Source organism: Nuphar pumila, chromosome 10 (genome assembly GCF_984573655.1).
Source record: "Nuphar pumila chromosome 10, dmNupPumi1.hap1.1, whole genome shotgun sequence".
In the NCBI taxonomy this organism is placed as follows: domain Eukaryota; kingdom Viridiplantae; phylum Streptophyta; class Magnoliopsida; order Nymphaeales; family Nymphaeaceae; genus Nuphar; species Nuphar pumila.
Genome location: NC_143258.1, coordinates 104,432,479 through 104,453,852, shown reverse-complemented (window position 1 = coordinate 104,453,852; position 21,374 = coordinate 104,432,479). Strand labels below are relative to the sequence as shown.

Here is a 21,374-nt window from a genome sequence, read left to right as displayed (position 1 = left end):
AAAGAGTACACCATAAATGTAAATTGTTGAACGTGGGTTTCGGGTCGAGCCGATCCCAAGGAAACTTCACTCATGGGTGGTGCGTATATCACCCAGACTATAAAAAAAAAAAAAATTCATACAATGTGTGTGAACCCCAAGGCGGGTTCGGGATTTTGACAACCCTTTGTGGTGCGATGACTCGCACAGGAAAATAATTGAGAAATCAAATATGAGATATTGAGGCTTTGGGTATACCTGAAAGAAGGTATATGTTACCGGACCCCTCGTAGTGTGATAGCTCGCACCTGGTTTTAAAGAAATGTTAAAAGTATACATAAATATTAAAAACCTTTGGGAGTCTGGGTACACCTGAAAGAAGGTGTATGTTACTGGATTCTTTGGGCTCTGGGTACACCTGAGAGAACGGTGTATGTTACTGGACCCATGATCTACCTTGGAGAGGGTCGGATACGATGTCGAATGCCTATGCGTACCCATAGGGTAATGGAAAAGATAAACATAAAAAGTTTACATTGTTCTCGTAGATGTTTGTGAATAAATGTTGTAATCCTTGTAGTGGATCTTGTAGATGATAAAAACACATAGTGCATGTAAAAATGAATACACACCTGGTATTTTCTAGTTTCATAGCAAAGTAGAAAGCATGCCTATTTTAGTAGAATTTTCCTTCTTAGCAAGTTATATTGCCTGAAACTTTACAATTATGATATTTGCAAATATTGCACATATTTGTACACAGGACACTGAGCACAACATATAAATATAATACTTGTACACAGGACACTGAGCACAACATATAAGAAGTATTATATTTATATGTTGTGCTCAGTGTCCTGTGTACAAATATGTGCAATATTTGCAAATATCATAATTGTAAAGTTTCAGGCAATATAACTTGTTAAGAAGGAAAATTCTACTAAAATAGGCATGCTTTCTACTTTGCTATAAAACTAGAAAATACCAGGTGTGTGTTCATTTTTACATGCACTATGTGTTTTTATCATCTACAAGATCCACTACAAGGATTACAACATTTATTCACAAACATCTACGAGAACAATGTAAACTTTTTATGTTTATCTTTTCCATTACCCTATGGGTACGCATAGGCATTCGACATCGTATCCGACCCTCTCCAAGGTAGATCATGAGTCCAGTAACATACACCGTTCTCTCAGGTGTACCCAGAGCCCAAAGAATCCAGTAACATACACCTTCTTTCAGGTGTACCCAGACTCCCAAAGGTTTTTAATATTTATGTATACTTTTAACATTTCTTTAAAACCAGGTGCGAGCTATCACACTACGAGGGGTCCGGTAACATATACCTTCTTTCAGGTATACCCAAAGCCTCAATATCTCATATTTGATTTCTCAATTATTTTCCTGTGCGAGTCATCGCACCACAAAGGGTTGTCAAAATCCCGAACCCGCCTTGGGGTTCACACACATTGTATGATTTTTTTTTTTTTTTTATAGTCTGGGTGATATACGCACCACCCATGAGTGAAGTTTCCTTGGGATCGGCTCGACCCGAAACCCACGTTCAACAATTTACATTTATGGTGTACTCTTTTGTACCCTAGAACAACAACATATTGGCGGCAAGCATTGTTGTCTCTTCTTATACATTTTACATTTTGACATATCGGTGCCATTGTGGCCCTCGCCACAACTGTCGTCCAATGTCGGTGGTGCTGATGGCAGCTTCAAAGCGTGTAGCATCTCATTGTAGGGCAGAGAATCATGCCTTCATCGCCTCCAAGAAGAGGGATCCCAACCCGAAGAAGTGCCTCGACAAGGGCCACCAGGTCACCCGTTGTGTCCTCACTCAGCCGCTCTCAAAGGAACAGGGTCCTAGTGCTTTGTTGAGAAGCAGTGGAGCAACAAAGGGAAGCAATGGAGTTCCCTCCACCGGGCAATTTCGGAATCGGCTAAAAAAATGAATTGAAAAGGGGAAGAAACCCCTTCCTCAAAATCTACGGAGAGATAGAGGGAGAGGGGAGAACCACCCATCATTGCACTCCCTCACAACTCAGATTTGCAAAGGGTTTCAACCTTCTGCTCTATCTTTGTCCCTTCGGTCAACCTCAAGACCATCACCGTGGACCTTGCCATCTGACGCTTCATGCATGAGGTGATGAAGAAGAGAAGGCAGAGCCCTTGGTGTCACCGAAAAAAAGTAGCAACCAATCTACCTGCATTCTCGGAGGGAGACCGTTGCAGGAGGTGGCAGTGTTGATGTCGCAGTGCACCATCGTCATCAGTTGCATATGTTCAGCCTTGACTTTAATATTGTCGTTGGCTCGTCGGAGGAGAAGCCGTGACATGCCTTGTCGTCGGTTCTTCGAAGATGTTTTAGGTCACCAAGTGAGGTGGTGCTTCATCTGGAGGTCGACCCACCTTGAGAGTGTGTTGATGTTGTCGATGAGCTGGATTTCGGCCAGCTGACTACCAGGAGATGGTGGAGTTCTGATGTTGATTGATGGCATTCAGAGTGCGGCAACACTGTCGAAGGGTGGAAAAGATCCGCCAGTGTCGGAGGCCAGACAGTTGCCTCATTTCCCAATGATACAAAATGAGTTAAATTCTTAAATACAAATCAATTTCGTTCGCAAATAGAAACAAAGACATATCGTTCTCGTTGTAACTTCGTAACTACAAATCCACATGATTTACAACCACATTCATATAGAAAAAATATTAGCATTTAGTTACATTATCAATGGGAGGTCAGTTCCATCCAACGCGTATCTATCAATTAGAGACTCAGATTTTTACAGAAGAGCACCAAAACATCTGTATCGTTCATCATCGCGTCCTTCTATGCTGAGGATATATCCTCTGCAAGCAAACGAGCTCAAGAAAAAAGGCACTCCACTACACCATTTTTATTAGACTGCGGTCGATTCTTAGAGACTCTTGCATTGGTGCGCTCTTGACAATAAGCTTCAAAGGTCAGTAATCGTTCCCTTAAAGGAGTCGAGGGGCTACATGATAGATCACTCACCCTACGTATTTGTCATGAAGTATATCGAAGATTAGGCAAATATTTTTCCAACTGAGAAGTATGGTATGCAAACAATGTTGGGTCCGACAGTAGGAATAGATCAAATAGATGGACATCTGCATCCTCCTCTGTCTATCAAGCACAAGTAGAAGGAACAAAGATGAAAGGAAAATACAAGAAGAAGAAGAAGAAGAAGAAGAAGAAGAAGAAGAAGGAGAAAGAGAAAGAGAATGAGAAGGCGGAGGAGAAAAAAGAAGATGAAGAAGAAGTTGCGCTGCAGCAGAAAAGTTAGAGGAAGAGAGGTTAAATAGATTAGGGTTTTAGACCTGGACAACAGGTCGGGTCTGGTAGGTTAGGGTTTTATATATAGATGTATAATAGGGTTTTACATTTTGCAGGGTTTTAGGCACGTGTACAGGCATCAACGCAATGTGCAGTCTTGGTAAAATACAAATCCAATAAACAACTGCAACACGGTATGAGTAAATTGCTATATTACATATTGATATTGTTCACATAGACAAAGAACGACATGTCTTTGTTTAGTGTTTAGGGCTTACTATTTAGGGTTTAAGAAGCTACCAAGAAAATGATATATCTTTGTTTGTCTTTGTTAACGATAGCGATATTTAATACCGTAATTGACGAGCTTTGTGTTTTAGGTTTATGGATTTTTGGTGGAGGAAATTGGATTTAGGGTTTAAGGTCACGATCTTTGTCTATGTGAACAATATAGCCTATCATAATTTATAAATTCATGTCAATTTAAGCCATAGTTGCAAATTGATTTCGCTGCTACAATTTGTCTGGTCGTGATTTGTGTTGATGAGCTTTGTCTAGTTAACAATTCTTCTATCGCGATTTACATAATCACATATAGAAGATGCAAAAGATGATGAAAAATAAATTCAAACGAGACATGCTATCGTGATTTGACTGGTTCATCCTATCACTTTGATTAGTTTTGTATAAAGAAGATGAAATGACATTTTTTAACTTCATTATTGTGCAATGCAATTTATTGGCTCTCATGTTTTGGTAACTGGCGTTATTTGTTTGAATACTGGAGGTCTGTGAAACAATATTTTCTTTATATATGAATGACACGTTGCACAAGTACTGGATGATGTGATTATCCTCTGCATCGTGAACGAGGAACAGACAAACCGACGATTCTTTTATAAACCTCATATTCATGAATCAAACATATAACATGCTTCATCACGAATGGGGTATCAATATCGATGAAGGAGACGAGGAAGGAGACGACGACAACTTCATGTTCAGCCATGGCGATTCAGGCATATATTGTCTAAACATCGTGGCAATTTTCTTCACAATTTGTCTCTTTTATGCCATTTATGTGATTTGTATTGTGTACTGTATATTGAAATTTCAATATTTTTATTAAATATTCTGCTAATGTCAATGGAACATCCATCAAAAAAAGTTGGGCTAAAACTCAACAAATCACTCCAAGACAACATCAATCGGCTGCAAGATGAATTCGTATGAAATCACTATCAGTTATCTATTTACGTATGCCATGAGTATGTACGTTAACAAGTTCATATCTGTTGCAAATAGACTTTATCCAATTTCGTCAAGTATATTAAAAGCAACACAACAAACAAAACTAGAAGCATCGTTAGCCCTTATTTCATGGTATATAAGTTCTCTTTTATGTTTATTTTGGTTTTTTATTTACTCTTGCTACTTCGTGTTTTAACATTGCTATTATCACTATTTCGGTCAACAAAGTATCGTATGTCGATTGCCATACTCCATTGGATTCCAAGATGGACTACCATACTAGGTTAACGATGATCATTGCAGAGACTTTTGGTCAAGTAAAAAAATAAGTGAACAAACCTCCTGTGCAAGGTTATGGCATAACAATCCTAACACCATTTATACGATCGATTTGCAAATACTGATTCCTACACTCTGGCAATCTGAAAAGCATTGGGTCTTATACGTGATGAATTTACATGAAAAACAACTATGGTGTTACAATTCGTTGGACTTACACAGTGGTTTACAACTTGACATTTCACATTTCGTAAGATTCCATCTATAAGGGTATCGTATCATGTATGGTGGTCAAGAATTTACTTTCTTCTGCATTAATCACAGGTTGGTTTCATCAAAGACATTTTGTGAGTCGTCGTTAGCGAGTGGATCTTTCGCTTTGTACACGATGCTCCTTCACAACATAATGGCATCGATTATGACATATTTGTAATGAAGTATATTGAAGCGATATACAATGGTCGAGAACCTTATTTCGACATTGTATGCTATTTATTATCCTCTGTTATTGAGGACTCAAAGTATATATTGGTGCCACATTACATTTTTGTTGCAGGTTGATATGCCTGGATTTCACAAAAAACTATGCAAAAAATTGACGGTGTTTCTAATTGCGGAGGAGAAAATAACTTACCCGCCAAGAATACCTAAAAAGCAACGAATGACGGGACCCCACACGCAGGAGTAATTTGATGTGCATCAACTTTCAGTAGATTTTATAGAGTGTACAACCAAATTTTGTATAAACAATTCTTGTAAACTATGTATACAAATTATGTAAATATCACTAGGTTCAAATAAATAAAATTTCAATTTCACTAAATACGCCAATAAATTTGACTGTTATATAGTAAAAGCAAATCGTTGTTACGTTCGCCCTTCGTAAATGAAAATCGTTCAAGCGAATAGAGTTGTGTAAAATGGAAATGAGTTGTTTTCCTGAACGTGACTTTAAATAAGTGTACAAACATTGTCATCAAAAATATTAATAAATGGTGATTTCGGGTTGCACAAGCAATGACAGTGCACCTTTACCACAATTTGTGCTTATGAATAGAGCGATTGCCATCCAATTGTGACTGACATAGACGTCAATCCCTAAATCATTATACCATCGTGATTTATAAAATGACATCATTCTTTTAGACAATGAGCTTTGTCTAAGTGAATGATACATAACATCGCGATTTACACAATGACCTATGAAGGCTACATCGTGTAGCGATTTTCTATTACAGGCAATGTTTATGCCATCGATTTTTCCTAATCACTTTTGGGGGTGATTGAGAAAGGTGGTTCAAGGTAGGGGTGGCAAAACCTGACACGACCCACCAACCCGACTCTTAGGCGGGTTCGGGTTGGGCTCAAGCCAACCCGTTTAATAAATGGGTCGACCCGCCTAACCCGTTTATTAAACGGGTCGGGTTAGGGTTGAATGTATGCCAACCTGCCAACCCGGCTGACCCGTTTAATAAAAGGGTTAGGCGGGCAGGTTAACCCGCCAACCCGTCCGCCAACCCGCCCACCAACTCGACCCACCAACCCGCCCGCTACCCGCCAAACCGTTTTCCCAACCCATTTATTAAACGGGTTGGCGGGTCATGTCGGGTTACCCATTTATTAGATGGGTCAGGTTAGTGTTTGCCACAGCCAACCCGTTTAATAAACGGGTCGGGTTCGGGTTGAGGTGTGCTGACATGCCAACCCACCAACCCGCCAACCCGACCCGATTGCCACCCCTAGTTCAAGGATTTCAGGTTGCACAAGCAATGAAAGTGTACCTTTACCACAATTTGTGCTCATGAATATGGCGATTGTCATCCAGTTGTCACCGACATAGATGTCAATCCGTAAATCGTTATACCATTGCGATTTACAAAATGACATTTGTCTTTTAGACAATGAGCTTTGTCTAAGTGAACGATACGTACCATCATGATTTACACAATGACCTATGAAGGCTACATGGTGTAGCGATTTGCTATTACGGGCAATGCCTATGTCATCGATTTTCTCTAATCGCTTTTGAGGGCGATTGGAAAAGATGGTTTAAGGATTTTGGATTTTGCTTCAACGATAAAAAATGAGTTGGATTCTTGAATACAAACGATTTTGTTCGGAAATAAAAATGAAGACATATTATTGTCGTCGTAACTTCGTAACTACAAATCCACGTGATTTACACGAATTACATAATTTACAACCACATTCGTATATAAAAAATATTAGTAGTTGGTTACAATGTCTATGAGCAGCTGATGATACATCCTCTCCAAGTAAAGGAGCTCAGTAGTAATGGCATCCCACTGTACTTTATTTCTCAGTAAATGAGCTCAGCTGTTTTGTTAAACTCTTAACAAATCCGACAATGTGGAAATTGGGTCATGCAAAGAGGCATGACAACTAACTTGATGGGAATGCTTAAAAATAATCCACTCACGATTCATGTGTTCCATAGCTCGCTTTTGATATGATCTGAGCCTGTCATGAATCAAAAAATATAAGACACTTCATTAAGTTTCACAAGAAATGCAAAAACTTCTCAACATTGATTACATACCAAAAGACTTGTAAAACTGAAACTATCATTCCGATAAATCTGGTCAGGAGGATCGAAGGTTACAACGTTGAAAATTACGTTTGTAGGGTATTGCTGCATGTTGGAAATTACACAAGTTAGATATTGATAAGCTTCATGTAATGCAATTTACATGGGAAGAAATATAATGTCTTACATACCTGTTCATGTGAAGGGATTTGTTGCTTTTGATTAGAGGTTGGTTGTTTCTTAAACCTTTTTTTGCCAACCAATTTTAGTGCTCCTTTTGCCCTCCAACGACTGTGATTAGAGGCAGGTTTTCTTTTGATACCCTTTGCTTGGTGAATATTTCCATCATAATCAACAACGTTCACTCTTGACATGTTGAATATGATGTTTACGCTTCGGTGCAACTTCTCAGGTGTGTCAAGGGAAGCATGATTTTTACCTATGCAGTTTGATCCCATTTTCTTGGACTGGTATTCATGAGCTGCAACAGACTGATGGTGAATTAACTGCATGTTTTCAAGTAACACCCTTGAAGCTTTTCTCATGCATACATAGGTTTCTTCACTTTTCGATGCCAAATCTGCAATATGCATAAATGACCTACACAGTTGTTGGTAACAGGAGGCTATGATGCATTTCTCATCAACAACAGATTGACTGACATTATCCATATCCAGCAGTTCAATCTTTGCCTGTCTCCTCCATCTTCGTATTAAATATGACTCAGGTATTTCTTGTATCTTCTCTTGATTAAGTGTCTTTAATGTATGACGACATAAAATACCATTGAATTTATACATTTTGCACGTACATTCAACTTTTTCGTTGTCAACATTGTACGTGACATGTGCTTCTTGCTTTTTCTGATGCTTTTCGCCCTCCCATAAAATATGGTATTTATGTATATTCTTGGTTTGCATGAGTCTTTCTATGTTGCAATTCATGACATGTATAACCTCTTTTTTATCCATTCAAATACAGTTAGTGCATACAGATCTGCAGGTAGCATCAATATTTTCATACCCAAAGTTACAGGGCGTGTATTGAAGCATTTCATATATTGTTCAAGCTCATTTTGTCTTAAACCGTCTGCAAATAATTTATATTGTTCCATAAAGCGAAACATTGTTAAACATGAATACAGGGTTTTCTTCAGCGTGGCATGTATAGATTTAGCTCTTTGTGTGCTTATCATACCTACACAAAAGTATTGTCTTCCATATGCCAATGCCCACTTCTCTTTTTCTGCATATAAATTTTGTAACCATAGACAGTCTTCAAGGTTGTATATCTGAATCATTTTCTCCCAATCTGACATAAAAGTGACCTCGTCTACGCTCTCAAGTACACACTTTATAAACTTTTTGTCAAACCCTGTCTTTTGATTAAATATGTGTCCTATGTTCTTTTGCTGCATTTTGAAAGATATGCCACAAACATAGGCGATGATGTGCATCTGGCCATACATGAAACACTGCAGCCGCAATTGCGTGATCATCATCTGTAAGTACAACTTCAGGTTGCTTCCCATTCATTGCCTGTGTAAATACTCTGAACAATCACTCAAAGCTTTCCTTAGTTTAATCATAAAAAAAAATGCCGCCTAATATACAACTCTATGAGTGATGGTTCACTCCGACAAACTGCGGAAATGGTCACTGTTCAGTATTGATCTTTACTATCATATAAAAAATAAGCACATCATTGAAGCATTCATAATCTACTCTTGACTTTGAATCTGCCCAAAACATATTCACGTCTCCATCTTTATGCAATTGCATTGCACTAAAGAAACCTGGGTCAATGCTTGATTTCTTCTATAAGTAATCAACCAAAGAACATATTTCTCCATTCTTCATGTTATCTGTCCTCTTCCTTCTCAAGTGGTTTCTTAGATCCATAGGTGTGAATGACACATTCTCGCGACCACCATTTATGTGCACAAATAAATTGTATGTCTTTCTTGGTGCAATGCCAACGCTATCAGCTATTTCAGCCATTGCAGCATGCACTACAATTACTTTACGATGTGACCTTAACATAGGAGTCATAAATGAAGCAAATAAATCATGATTATGATCACTGATTAAAGTACGAACTATATATTTTCCATTCAGAAGTCTTCTTAACACCATTCTCGTTGGACATTCACATCTTGATTCTGGCATGCTCCTTGTTGGATTTCCAATTGATTTCTTCCAACCTTTCTTAGAACAAACATATGTCTTTTTCACCACGACACCCTGTGCATTTTTTGACCAAGAAAACCTTCTAACACTGAAGCCAAAATTTAAGATATAATCATTGTAACATTTATATGCAACATCTTTAGTATTAAACTGCATTCCTTCTACTGGAACATAGTCAGGTGTACTATCATGTACATTCTCAGTGTCTACACCTTTATCAAGTGTACTGTCAGGATCGTCTACCTCATTATCTAATTGCATTTCTTCTGCTGGAACATTCAAGTCAAGAGTGAATCCAATACCTGCACCCTTGTTATCATGTGCATCATTAGTGCACGCGTTCACTTCTTCAGGTGCACCATTAATACATATGCTCACTTTTCCATATCTTTCAAATAATTGAGATAGATCATCTTCATTACAAGCAGATGATAAGCTCACCACTTTTATAAGCAAGATATCAATTTGCGTTAGCAAGCACATACATTTACTATGATTTATTTAGGATGCATATAATAACAGATACCAATAAGGTTAAACAAGTCAAATAAATATTTTAGTGAATCGCAGTATAAAGGCAACTACGGTTTGTTATTTGCTTATACTATGCAGCGAGTTGTTACTTACCATGCCAATAAAAGAAATGACATGTCGTACATGTGTGTTGACGATAGCGCTTTAATTATATCTACGATGCTGTGAAGCGAGTTTAATAGAAATCGCTAACTGAGCAACGATTTACATACAAAAATCACTACCGCAAGCACGTAAAAATGTATTTCTGCACGCACACATTTTAAAAGTCTTTCTATAAATATCTTACAAATATATACTACAAAACACACAATATCTTTACAAATCGATATACATATCGCATAATATATTACAAATCGATACTGCAATTCGGCATAATAACTTACAAATCGACACTACAAAATACATAATATCTTACAAATCGATAAATATATCACAAAATATATTACAAATTGATACAAAAATCCAGCATAATAGCAAACAAATTGATATTAAATAACAAAACAATATCTCATAAATAAGTAGTATGTTACTAAAACCACAATTTGAGATACAATGCATATACTGAGTGGATAGAGGATACCGGATAGGGTAGAGGCCTTTCCTCGCATTTGTAAAGAAACATTCTTGTCAACAGGTCCCAGCATCTTACAAATATCGATAAGTTTCCAACCATCGAAAGGACAAGATCCACCCGCAATAACAAAACAATGCTTTAATGGCACTCAAGACGACATATGAACTTCAACGATAGCATGATGACATGAAAAGGTACTCACGATGCCTTAATGGCACCGGTTGGAAGGTTTGTGCGTCATTGCTTTCTTCCATAATGTCTAACGACAAAGAAAAAGAAGAGAAGTCTGTAAAAAAAGATGGCCCACAAATTTGCCTATGACGCTCACCAATGATCGAACCAGTCGATCGCGAACACGAGAATGTTTTGTAACACAATGCAGAAAGGAGAAGGCAACAATGTGTTGTAAAACAGGCTAAAAATAAGGTGGGAACCTCGACTGAAGACGACGGTAAAGTTTGCGTTGTCAGAGGGAGCTCCTGTTACAACAGATGACGCAAAAGTTTACTGCTTAGGGCAAAAAGAGAACGTTTGGACTTTGAAGAGTTAACATCATACTTTCTGGATGAAGGATTTTTTTTGTCCTTTTCGCGAACCGTCATTTTCCTTCTTTTGAATGAAAGATATTTTTGTAATTTTCTTGAATCGTCGTTTCATGACGAGCATAGCAGGAAATGATACTTAACTCTTTGCAACCGCACCAGATTATGATGCTAAGTGATGCCGACACACACGGGGATACGAGCTCCATGAGCTCTTATACGTGGCGCTCATTGGGACCCTTGAACACGAAATGTAGCTAACAACCGTCTTTGGGGGAAAAGAAACACCACCCTCTCCTAGATTTTGGGCTCACCTCGATCCCTAAGACTAAAAAACATATTGGGTCTAACGGGTTTGGTTTCTCAGTCCGGCTGGGATAGAACCCACCCAGTTTTGGACCAGAGTCACCTGACTCGATTACCCGTTTGATATTTAGATCATTTCAAACAGTCGAGGGGTAGGCTACGTGGCACAGTTTTGATGGTTGATTCCCCGCAAGATTGTATAGATCAACGGCTGAGAACTGCCATTGGAAATTCCGCCGTGACCCTCTTTGATTGATGGCAATTACCCGTATCAAGAAAAAGTGGATTAATCGATTCATCATCTCGAACCGGGCGGGGTCCTTGCTCCTTCCTAGTTCCAAACCGGGCTGAGTTTGAGAGGTTTATGCCGATGTTGCTAAAATCGGTCAACTAGGTGAATCGGTTTCATAAAAAAAACCTAAGAATCTAATAGCTTTTTAATCGACAACTTTTTACTTTCAAATTCAAATGAAACGTGTTATTAAAAAACAAAAAATATTAAAAAGGATGAACTCAATAGGCCTTGAATTTATCTGAATTGGCTGATTTAGACCGATTTTTAACATTGGTTTATGCTCAAACCTATGGGTAGTTGGTGTGAACCCAGTCTCTTCAAGCCAATTATGTGGCTAGGGCCAACCCACTTCACTTGGTTTTAGAACCCATGCATTCTTGGAAGTATGTTGTACCATACTCTCGACTGTAGTCGCGAATATTGTATAGACAAATGTGTGCTATCTTCGTGAGTTCCAAACTAATAGTGAACTTTTTTAATTTGGGTTAAGTGTGCTATTTTCGTGAGTTCCAAACCTCTCAATGAAAAACTTTAATTTGTTTTTTAATTTTAAAATTTTCACTAAGAGGTTTGGAACTCACGGGGAGAGCACACATTAAACCTCAAAATTTTTTTTTGCACCACAAAAAGTTTATTTATTAATTATTTGCAGACCTTGTCAAATGTGATCTTCATGTTTGGTCAAGTAGCAACCGATCATTGGATCATTTTCTAACATGTTAATATTATGTTCAAAACACCATGTTTTCAAAACAAATGCTATTTCAAAAATATTGTCTCTTAGTTGCACAAGAACGACTAATCAAAATATAATGTTAAAATGGCGATATCCTCAAAATATCATGTTAAAATAGCGATTTGACTCCCAATCCGATACGATTAGGATCAAATCCCGAAAATCACCCATCGTACTTTTACAAAACTTTAGGGGCAATATGGTCATTTTTATTGCAAAAAAAAAAAATCTCCTGCTGCAACTGCATCAGTCCTCTCTGCAGAATCCGTGGCGGATTCCCCTCTAGGGTTTTTTCTAGGGTTTTCCCGTTTCCCTATCTCTCAATTTCTAGGGTTTCTTCCATCTTCCTTCCTCCTTCCGCCATGGAAGCCCTTCTCAGAACCACCCATCTCTCCCTTTTCCCCCGCCCCACCCCCACCCCCACCCTCCGCCCCTCCAGGAGGCCAACCATAACCCTAATCCTAACCCCGATCCCCAACCAAATCCCTAGAATTTCCATCTTTCCCCAGCTCCCCAAAGCCCTAGGGTTCCGATCGCCGCGCAGACCGCTCGTCGTCGCCGCCGGGGCCGCTCCGGTGCCGGCCGAGGGCCAGCACCGGAGCCCCGCGACGTTCCTCGGCGTCGAGACCGGAACACTGAAGAAGGTGATCCCGTTGGGGCTGATGTTCTTCTGCATCCTCTTCAACTACACGATCCTGAGGGACACGAAGGACGTGCTTGTCGTCACGGCGAAGGGGAGCAGCGCCGAGATCATCCCCTTCGTGAAGACGTGGGTGAACCTCCCGGCGGCTATCGTGTTCATTCTGGTCTACACGAGGATCTCGAATTTCATCTCTAAAGAGACCCTCTTCTACGCCTGCATCCTCCCGTTCGTCGCCTTCTTCGGCATGTTCGCCTTCGTGCTCTACCCGATACGAGACGCGATCCATCCCGCCGGATTCGCCGATCGGCTCCTCGATGTTCTCGGGCCGAGCTTCCTGGGCCCGATCGCCATCCTCCGGATTTGGAGCTTCTGCCTCTTCTACGTGATGTCCGAGCTCTGGGGGAGCGTCGTCGTGTCGTTGCTCTTCTGGGGATTCGCCAACCAGGTATGGGAGTTTCTCTGCTTGGGGTTTCCGTTTTGTGTGATTTGATGAGTTGGGTTTTGCAGTTACTCGAAAGAGGGAAAAAAAGATGGGTTGTGCTAATTTGATTCAATTTTGAAGAACATTGTGATTTGTTGAGCATTGGTTGTGGCCATCTTTAGTTTGATTCATGGTGTTTGTATACGTTGTTGATTTTAGATGTGTTTGTATACATTGTTGCATAGTTACCAGAGTAAGAAGCGGGTGCCGGAAGCAAAGTGTTGAAGAAATGCTTTAGTTCATGAAGCTTTAAAGTTTTTTTCTTAATTATAAAAGTAATTCATTATACATCCACTTTCAATAATAAAAACATAATAGTTAAATGTCAAATATGGAAAGTGAATTTTCAGTATCATGGAAGTTCGATTTTATATCTAAGAAACACAACTTTTCCTTTCCTTTTGTTATTTTGATAAAGCAACTTTTCCATTATGTAGAAATAACATTCTCATAAAAATTCGAAAGTGTAAAAGAATCATGTTGTTTTGCACTTCTCAAGCAAATGTTCTAGGAAGCAAGCTTTGGGGGGTTTTAGAAGCTTCCAAAAGCTATGATTCGTAGGAAGCGGCAATCTTGAATTAACTATTCCTGCCATGGCTTCTATTATTGCTTAGTAAAGCATCCATGTAAAAGCATTTCAATTTAGAGGGAGTCATTGTCTGAACTCTGAAAAATGTTGGGAGATACATTGGGTTCAGTTTTTGGTTGGCTTTGGTGGTTGCAACTGACTTGGTTGGTGCCTCAGTTAATGGTTAAAACCTTCACTAAATCGACTATGAGGCAATGACTGGGTATGGGTCATTGACTGCAATATGTTTCTGAATAGTGAATTGAATTTGATCTTGATTGATGCAGTTTGGAGATGGACCAAGCTGGGTCGGTGGATGGGAAGTGTCACTCAAGTCTTTAGAGTGGGCAAGTGTTGATCTTTTGACTGAAACTTGTCACGAATTAAGTCCTAGTTTAGAGGACGTTTGTTTCTGACATTGGAGCAAGAGTGGGATATCACCGAGTTAAGGATCCATTTTGATTATTTGGATCTTTTTTTATGTAATTGTTAGTTTGGATCTTAGTTTTGGAATTTAATTTGGTTTCAGATGTATCTCAAATCCTTAGTAGGATTATGTTTTCTCTTTGTTCATTACAAATACTCATTGTATAGAGGGAGGATTGATTGATGATGGATTGTTGATGAGTTTGGTTATTTTTTCTGCAATTTCATGTTACTTTCCATTAATTCTTGCTTTCAAAGATAGTTTTCTAGCTAGGGTATCAATCTGCGAAGTTCAGGAGAGATCATCCTATTCATTGCATCAAACTGGTATAAGAGCTTTAAGTTTGTTCTCCTCGTTCATCACCATGACACAAAACTCGAGGGAAGATACTGTTGTAAAGCATGAGGCTCTTTTTGAACCTTTGGAGCATGACTTGCGCGAATCAAAGAAAAACATTGATCATAGAGAAAATATCGATCAATTGTCGAAAAGAATTGATCGCATGTTGGATTGCTATAACAACATGCGAGTAGAATTTAACCTAATGATGGAGCAACTTGAGAGCATGAATCAAAAGCGTAACAATAGGTTCAAGGATTTGCATCAACAAGAAAGGTGCAATATGATCGTTTTTCAGACTATGGGGCCGCTGATGCACAACTCAGAGAAGTGATGCCCAGATCATATCCCTACCACTTGATGTTCTTACAGATTTCATCGCAATGAGTTCAATCCAACTGGGAACTGAAGTGAACTCTGGCATCTTTACAACACCTATGGCTGAGGTGAGTGTGGCAGAGATTGGAACAAGCTAGAGGAGTCATTTGATTGAAGGTGTAAAGGCCAGTGAATTCGATGTTGTGTAGAAGGTGGCTGTCATGCACACAAATCTCTCTAACCCTAACTGAGAAGAAGAGGGCCCAAAGTACGAGTCAGTTGGAGCAATAGACGCACCATGAATTCGCCCTGTCAGAACTGGCTGGGTCGTTCCCTGACAGGTCTCCTGAACAAGGAATCCAGCCAATAGTGGCTTGTATAGCTCCACCGATCATCTTGACATTGGGGTGATCCAACCGGCTTGTGGAGGCATCGCTGCCGGCCGATCACCGGTCACCAATCAGAGCTGGCCAGATGGTGTCCCCTTACCGAAGGCCTTAGGTATACGGTGGTGGGAGGTTCTTCTCAATCAGATGGGCAACCACCTATGACACAGGGACACACTATTTTGGTGGCTTCCTTGGTGACACAAGCAAACATGAACACCGACACGTACAAGGCAATATTTTGATAAATTTTTAATAATTTTAATGTTTTAAGTATTATTTCAATAAAGAATATATTTTATAATATTGAAAAATAAAAAATAAAATTTTATTGATTAAAAAGTTAAAAAATTCTGTGTCATCGGGTCCCCTTTTCAAAAAAAATTCTGAACTTCTAAGTCGAACCCGTGTCACTTGTCCTCATGTCCATGCGTCCTTGTGACATAGGCAACAACTCTATGGGAAAAGGGGTGAACCAGTTCTCCCCTGATACAAACTAGGAGGCAGGTTCAGGCTCCTCCAGGACGGTTCAGCCTTATTTCGGGTCAGTTCTAGTGCAGTTTAGACTGGTTTCAACTCTATCTCAATTGGTTCTCATATTTTGGACCCGGATCTCATCCTGAAACCAGTCTCAAAACCTCGCCGTTGTCCAAAATCCTCCAAGCTATTACCCAAAATGCACATTTCAAACTGGTTCAATATTATCACACATATTCTTACCCATTTCTAAACCCTTAAACCCTATTTTGAACCCATGCTTGATCTGATATCTTCATAGACCAACCCGTTCAACCCATAGTATCCTTGAACCAACTTATATTCAAGACTTAACCGATCCATTTGGCCTAGGACCCACCCGAATTTACCTAGTTACAATTAAGATTAACTTGAGTTGGATTAATTATAATAGGATAGAAGGACATCTTCAATTGGATCATGTCCTATATAAAGATCAATTTGTTTTCCTCTTGTCAACCGCCCATGGATCGAATCCTGGTACTTCTCATGCGTGGAGTTTTTCTGGATCCTATTTCACTACTGTCAGATTCCCTTGCACATATTGTAGTTTCATGTATTTTGAAGATTGCATTAGCCGTATGGTTCTCAAACATCGAGAGAAATTGGAAGAAGCGCAAGCGCATGATTCAGACTTGAAGGCAAATCTTCTCCAACTCGGAGAGAATCATGCAGAAGTAAGAGTGAGATATCACCTAGCCACGGATCCATTTGGATCCATTTTGATTATTTGGAATTTTTTTATGTAATTGTTTGTTTGGATTTTAATTTGGTTTCAAATCTATCTCTGATCCATAGTAGGATTAGGGTTTCTCTTTGTTCATTCTAAATATTCATTGTATAGAGGGGAGAGGGGGATTGATTGATGATCAATTATTGATGAGTTTAGTTATTTTTATGCAATTTCTTGTTATTTTTCATTAATTATTGCTTTCGTAGATAGTTTTCTAATAGAGTATCAATTTGTGGGGCTCAGGAGGGGTCCTTCTGTTCACTTCATTAGTTTAAATGTGACAGAGAAACACAAATTCCACCTGATTTTTGTTTTACATAGTAAAATAATGTAAAACAGTTTTCATAAGAAGCAGCATGGTTTCATGTTGAGTGAAAAAAACAAAAAGTTAGTGGGTCTTATCCTACATGAAAAAAGGTACATTTGCACTTATGAAGGAGCAACTGTTGCTTCTTGCTAGAGAAAAAAGTCTAAAAAGTGAACCACACATATAAAATGTAGCCTTTTTTCATTCATTAAAACTTACCATGAGAAAATATGACAGGAGAACTCTTCCCTAGAGGGGGGAAGTATGATCCCACTTTCATGTGAAGTACATAGATTCTCTTTGGCCATTTACCCATAAAATTGGTGTGTTTGTTTCACTGTGAGAAGATGAACCATTTTCACAGCAAAGTGGCCCATTTTTTTCTCCCAAATGGGTGAAACAAACAGCCCTTTAAACGGTTTGAACTGGGCTGCAGCGGCACAAGAAATTCACCACTTCCTGTGAGAATCAGAATATAATGAAGGACACAAGTTGGTCGGATCTTGTATATTTATTCTGTGACAGAGCCTTAGTCAATATTCTATCATCTAGCTTTGGTTACTGAATCTTCTAGTAATTTTGAAAAAAAAATATTTTACTTGAATCTATCGAACAGAAGGGGGCATTTGTTTCACTCATTTTGGAGAGAAAATGAGTCATTTGATATGAAAATGATAGCTTTTCTCGTGGTAAAACAAACACATCATTTTTGTGGGAAAATGGTCAAAGAGAAACAACTTTCTATTGACTATGTATTTCACATCAAAGTGGGATCACACCTCCCCCCCAGGGAAGTTTTCCAGCCACATTTTCTCATGGTGAGCATTTTTTAAAGAATGGAAAAGACTACTTTTTGTACATGAACTCACTTTTGTGACTTTTTTTTTCTAGCATGGAGCAACGGTTACTCCTTTATAAATGCAAATGCACCTTTTTGTATGTAGCGCCCACTGACTTCTTGCTTTTTTTCATTCAACATGAAATAGGCATGAAACCATGCAGTTTTTTATGAAAACTATTTTACATGATTTTGTTATCATTTGAAACACAAATTGTGAGATTTTTTTACGTCTGAAACAAACGCCTCATTTATGTTCAAAAAGGGTTTTGTTGACATGTGATTACTTTTTCTCAAATAAATAGCTCACTTTTTAATATTGCTTCTTTTGTGGTTAAAGATTACAACGGTTGATGAGGCCAAGCAATTCTATCCTCTATTTGGGCTTGGAGCAAATATTGCCCTGGTTTTCTCAGGGCGGACTGTGAAATATTTCTCTCACCTTCGGAAGAATTTGGGACCTGGTGTAGATGGTTGGGCTCTGTCACTGAAGGGAATGATGAGCATTGTAGTGCTGCTGGGGCTATGCATCTGTGGAATTTACTGGTGGGTTAACAGGTTTGTGGTTAATGATCCATCACTTCCTAAGCCAGAAGGCCGAAAGAAGAAGGTACATAATTTTGAATTGTTGAATCATGTTGTCTCATCATTCCTTTTATTTTTTCCATGATCTTGGTGGTCACCCTCTTAGGTGTATGCAGGAGAAGTTAAAGATGGGAACAATGGAAAGCTTGAAGTTCTTATTGTCATCAAGATATATTACAGATCTTGCAACTTTAGTGGTTGCTTATGGGATCAGTATGAATCTTGTTGAAGTTACTTGGAAGTCCAAGCTGAAGGCTCAGGTAGTCTCTCTCTCTCTCTCTCTCTCTCTCTTATCTACCTATATTCATTTATTTTCTTTTGGTGTTTTGCTCTTTGCTTATGGTGTATAGTTCCCCAGCCCAAATGAATACTCTTCATTCATGGGAGATTTCTCAACTTGCACTGGAATTGCAACATTCACCATGATGCTACTCAGTCGAGTAATTTTCCGTAAATATGGATGGGGCGTTGCAGCTGCAATCACACCATCGGTTTTGCTTGTCACAGGAGTCGGATTTTTCTCTCTGATCTTGTTCAGTGACACGTTGGCTCCAATACTAGCAAAGGTTGGATTAACTCCTCTTCTAGCTGCAGTTTATGTTGGGGCCTTACAAAACATCTTCAGCAAGAGTGCAAAGTACAGCTTGTTTGATCCCTGCAAAGAGATGGCTTACATTCCACTAGATGAAGACACAAAGGTCTTCTATCCATCCTCACTACAACATTTGCATTTGGTTTTTGTTTCATGCTTTCCGTTGTATTGGCCTTCATTATTATGCTTATGTTTGATCCTTTTGATGTCTGCATCTAACACCTTGATGGAATGCACAGCCGTATCTAAACTTCGAAATTTAAATCTTGAATATTCTTTGATGCATCTCACAAAGTTAGATTTAGGTACAACTTTGAAGCTATTTTGTTCATTTCTTTCCTTTTTTATTCTTGAAAGACTGTCTATCACTTGCATTTTTAATTTGCCTTGTTGCATGTGATTGTATTTTACCAATGTATATGCTGTTACCCTTGTGCAGGTCAAAGGGAAAGCTGCCATAGATGTTGTCTGCAATCCTTTGGGGAAATCCGGTGGCGCCCTCATTCAGCAGTTCCTGATTCTGACCTGCGGTTCTCTTGCAAACTCAACGTCATATCTTGGAGTCATATTGCTGGTGATTGTTTCAGCCTGGTTAGCAGCAGCTAGATCACTAGACACGCAGTTCACCCCATTGGCCAAGAAGGATCTCAAGGACAAGCTGGTTGATGGTAAGATTTCCGCGATAAACTTAAACCTTTCCAGAAAGATCCAACCAAAATCTGGTATCAAGTATAGGTTTGTGAGTACTTTGAACTCGCTGGGATTCATTGAGGGGAAATACATACCACTGGTGGAGGATGTTTCCACAGACGGGCAGCATGAGCATCTCACTGTTAGAAAGATTGGTGCGGCGCAGACAGTAACAGCATCCCCTACTGAAAAGGATGAATTTATTCCATCTCAAAAAGGTGAACATCCATCGAGGTACACCGTGGAATTTGATGGGAGTGTAATTGAATCAAACTCTACCGCACCAGATGGAAATTGCTCGTTTGGTGGACCTGGTGCTGGTGTAGATGAGAGGCTGAGTAGGTGAGCTTGTCTATGGTGGTTATGGACATCATGATGCCCAGAATGGTGATGATGATGCAAGATAGAGGGTCATGACGAAAACAACTGTGAATGATTCTATGGTGGTGGTCAGAGTTGCAACTTAGGAAATGATATGGTGTGATCCAAAATTTGGTTGTTCAATATGAAGTAGAACATAAAGCCAAGTGGATATGTTCAGCCCAGAATTGTGGGGCGGGGTAATGTGACTTTGGGTGGAGCTTGATGGTCTATGTTAAAGGTACATGAGGTGCCTACCAGCCTGTTCTGCTTTTCAGACTTCAAGACCTTGATTTGAGCTGTTATATTAGAAGCAAGTGACAAATTGCTGAGTTCAATGATGAATCACGGGAGAGAGTGTTGTAAAATGTAAATTCCCTTTGGTGATACTGTTTTAGTCAGAAAATTTTGTTGATTCTTGGACACTTGTAATCCTGGAGCAAAACTGTCTGGGAATGAACTCATATACATGCATGCGAAGTGGGATCTGCTACTTTGCTGTAGCACTACTAGACCGTACTTCACCTCTTCAATGAAAGCACAAACGATCGAGGCTAGAGTTGGACGGCATCAGGCACCCATAGTGCGATAGCTGGATTTGGCTTGCATGGGCAGCCTGAGCTTGATTTGATATAAGATCTGATTCAGACTAGTGGTGGGTCAGGCTCATTACTCAAGGCTGGACTCCACAGAGGTGCTGCCTCTAATGCTTTGTACCGTTTCTATGCCATGCTTTCAGTTGATATCCTGCTCAAGCATGATTGAACGCATTCAGGTCGGCCATCATTGATAGTTAAAACAGGCAGCATCTTCTCAAATAAGAAATTTGTATTGTCATGTTAGGGTTCAGGCAGAACTAAAAGAAATAAAATTCTGAGAGCAGACGTCTCAAAAGCGCACTACATACACAAGGCGAGTTTGAGTTGAGCCTAGGCTGTTCGAACTTCGCTCGTTTCAAAATGCCCCTATTCAAGCTTGGAAGCGAGCTTCAATGGCATTGTTTAGTCTTGGCTCAGTTCCGAGCTTGAACAGCATTATA

General features: G+C 39.3%; 1 protein-coding gene across 1 annotated transcript; it reads left to right on the top strand.

The window, feature by feature from the left end:
• Positions 1-12,820: 12,820 nt before the first annotated feature.
• On the top strand, positions 12,821-21,229 carry LOC149827742 (ADP,ATP carrier protein 2, chloroplastic-like). The gene is made up of 5 exons (XM_090019591.1): positions 12,821-13,640; positions 18,449-18,718; positions 18,810-18,953; positions 19,044-19,391; positions 19,725-21,229. Exons 1-5 carry the CDS (start codon positions 12,915-12,917, stop codon positions 20,319-20,321), a joined length of 2,085 nt encoding a protein of 694 aa, XP_089875717.1. The 5' UTR covers positions 12,821-12,914; the 3' UTR covers positions 20,322-21,229.
• Positions 21,230-21,374: the final 145 nt, after the last annotated feature.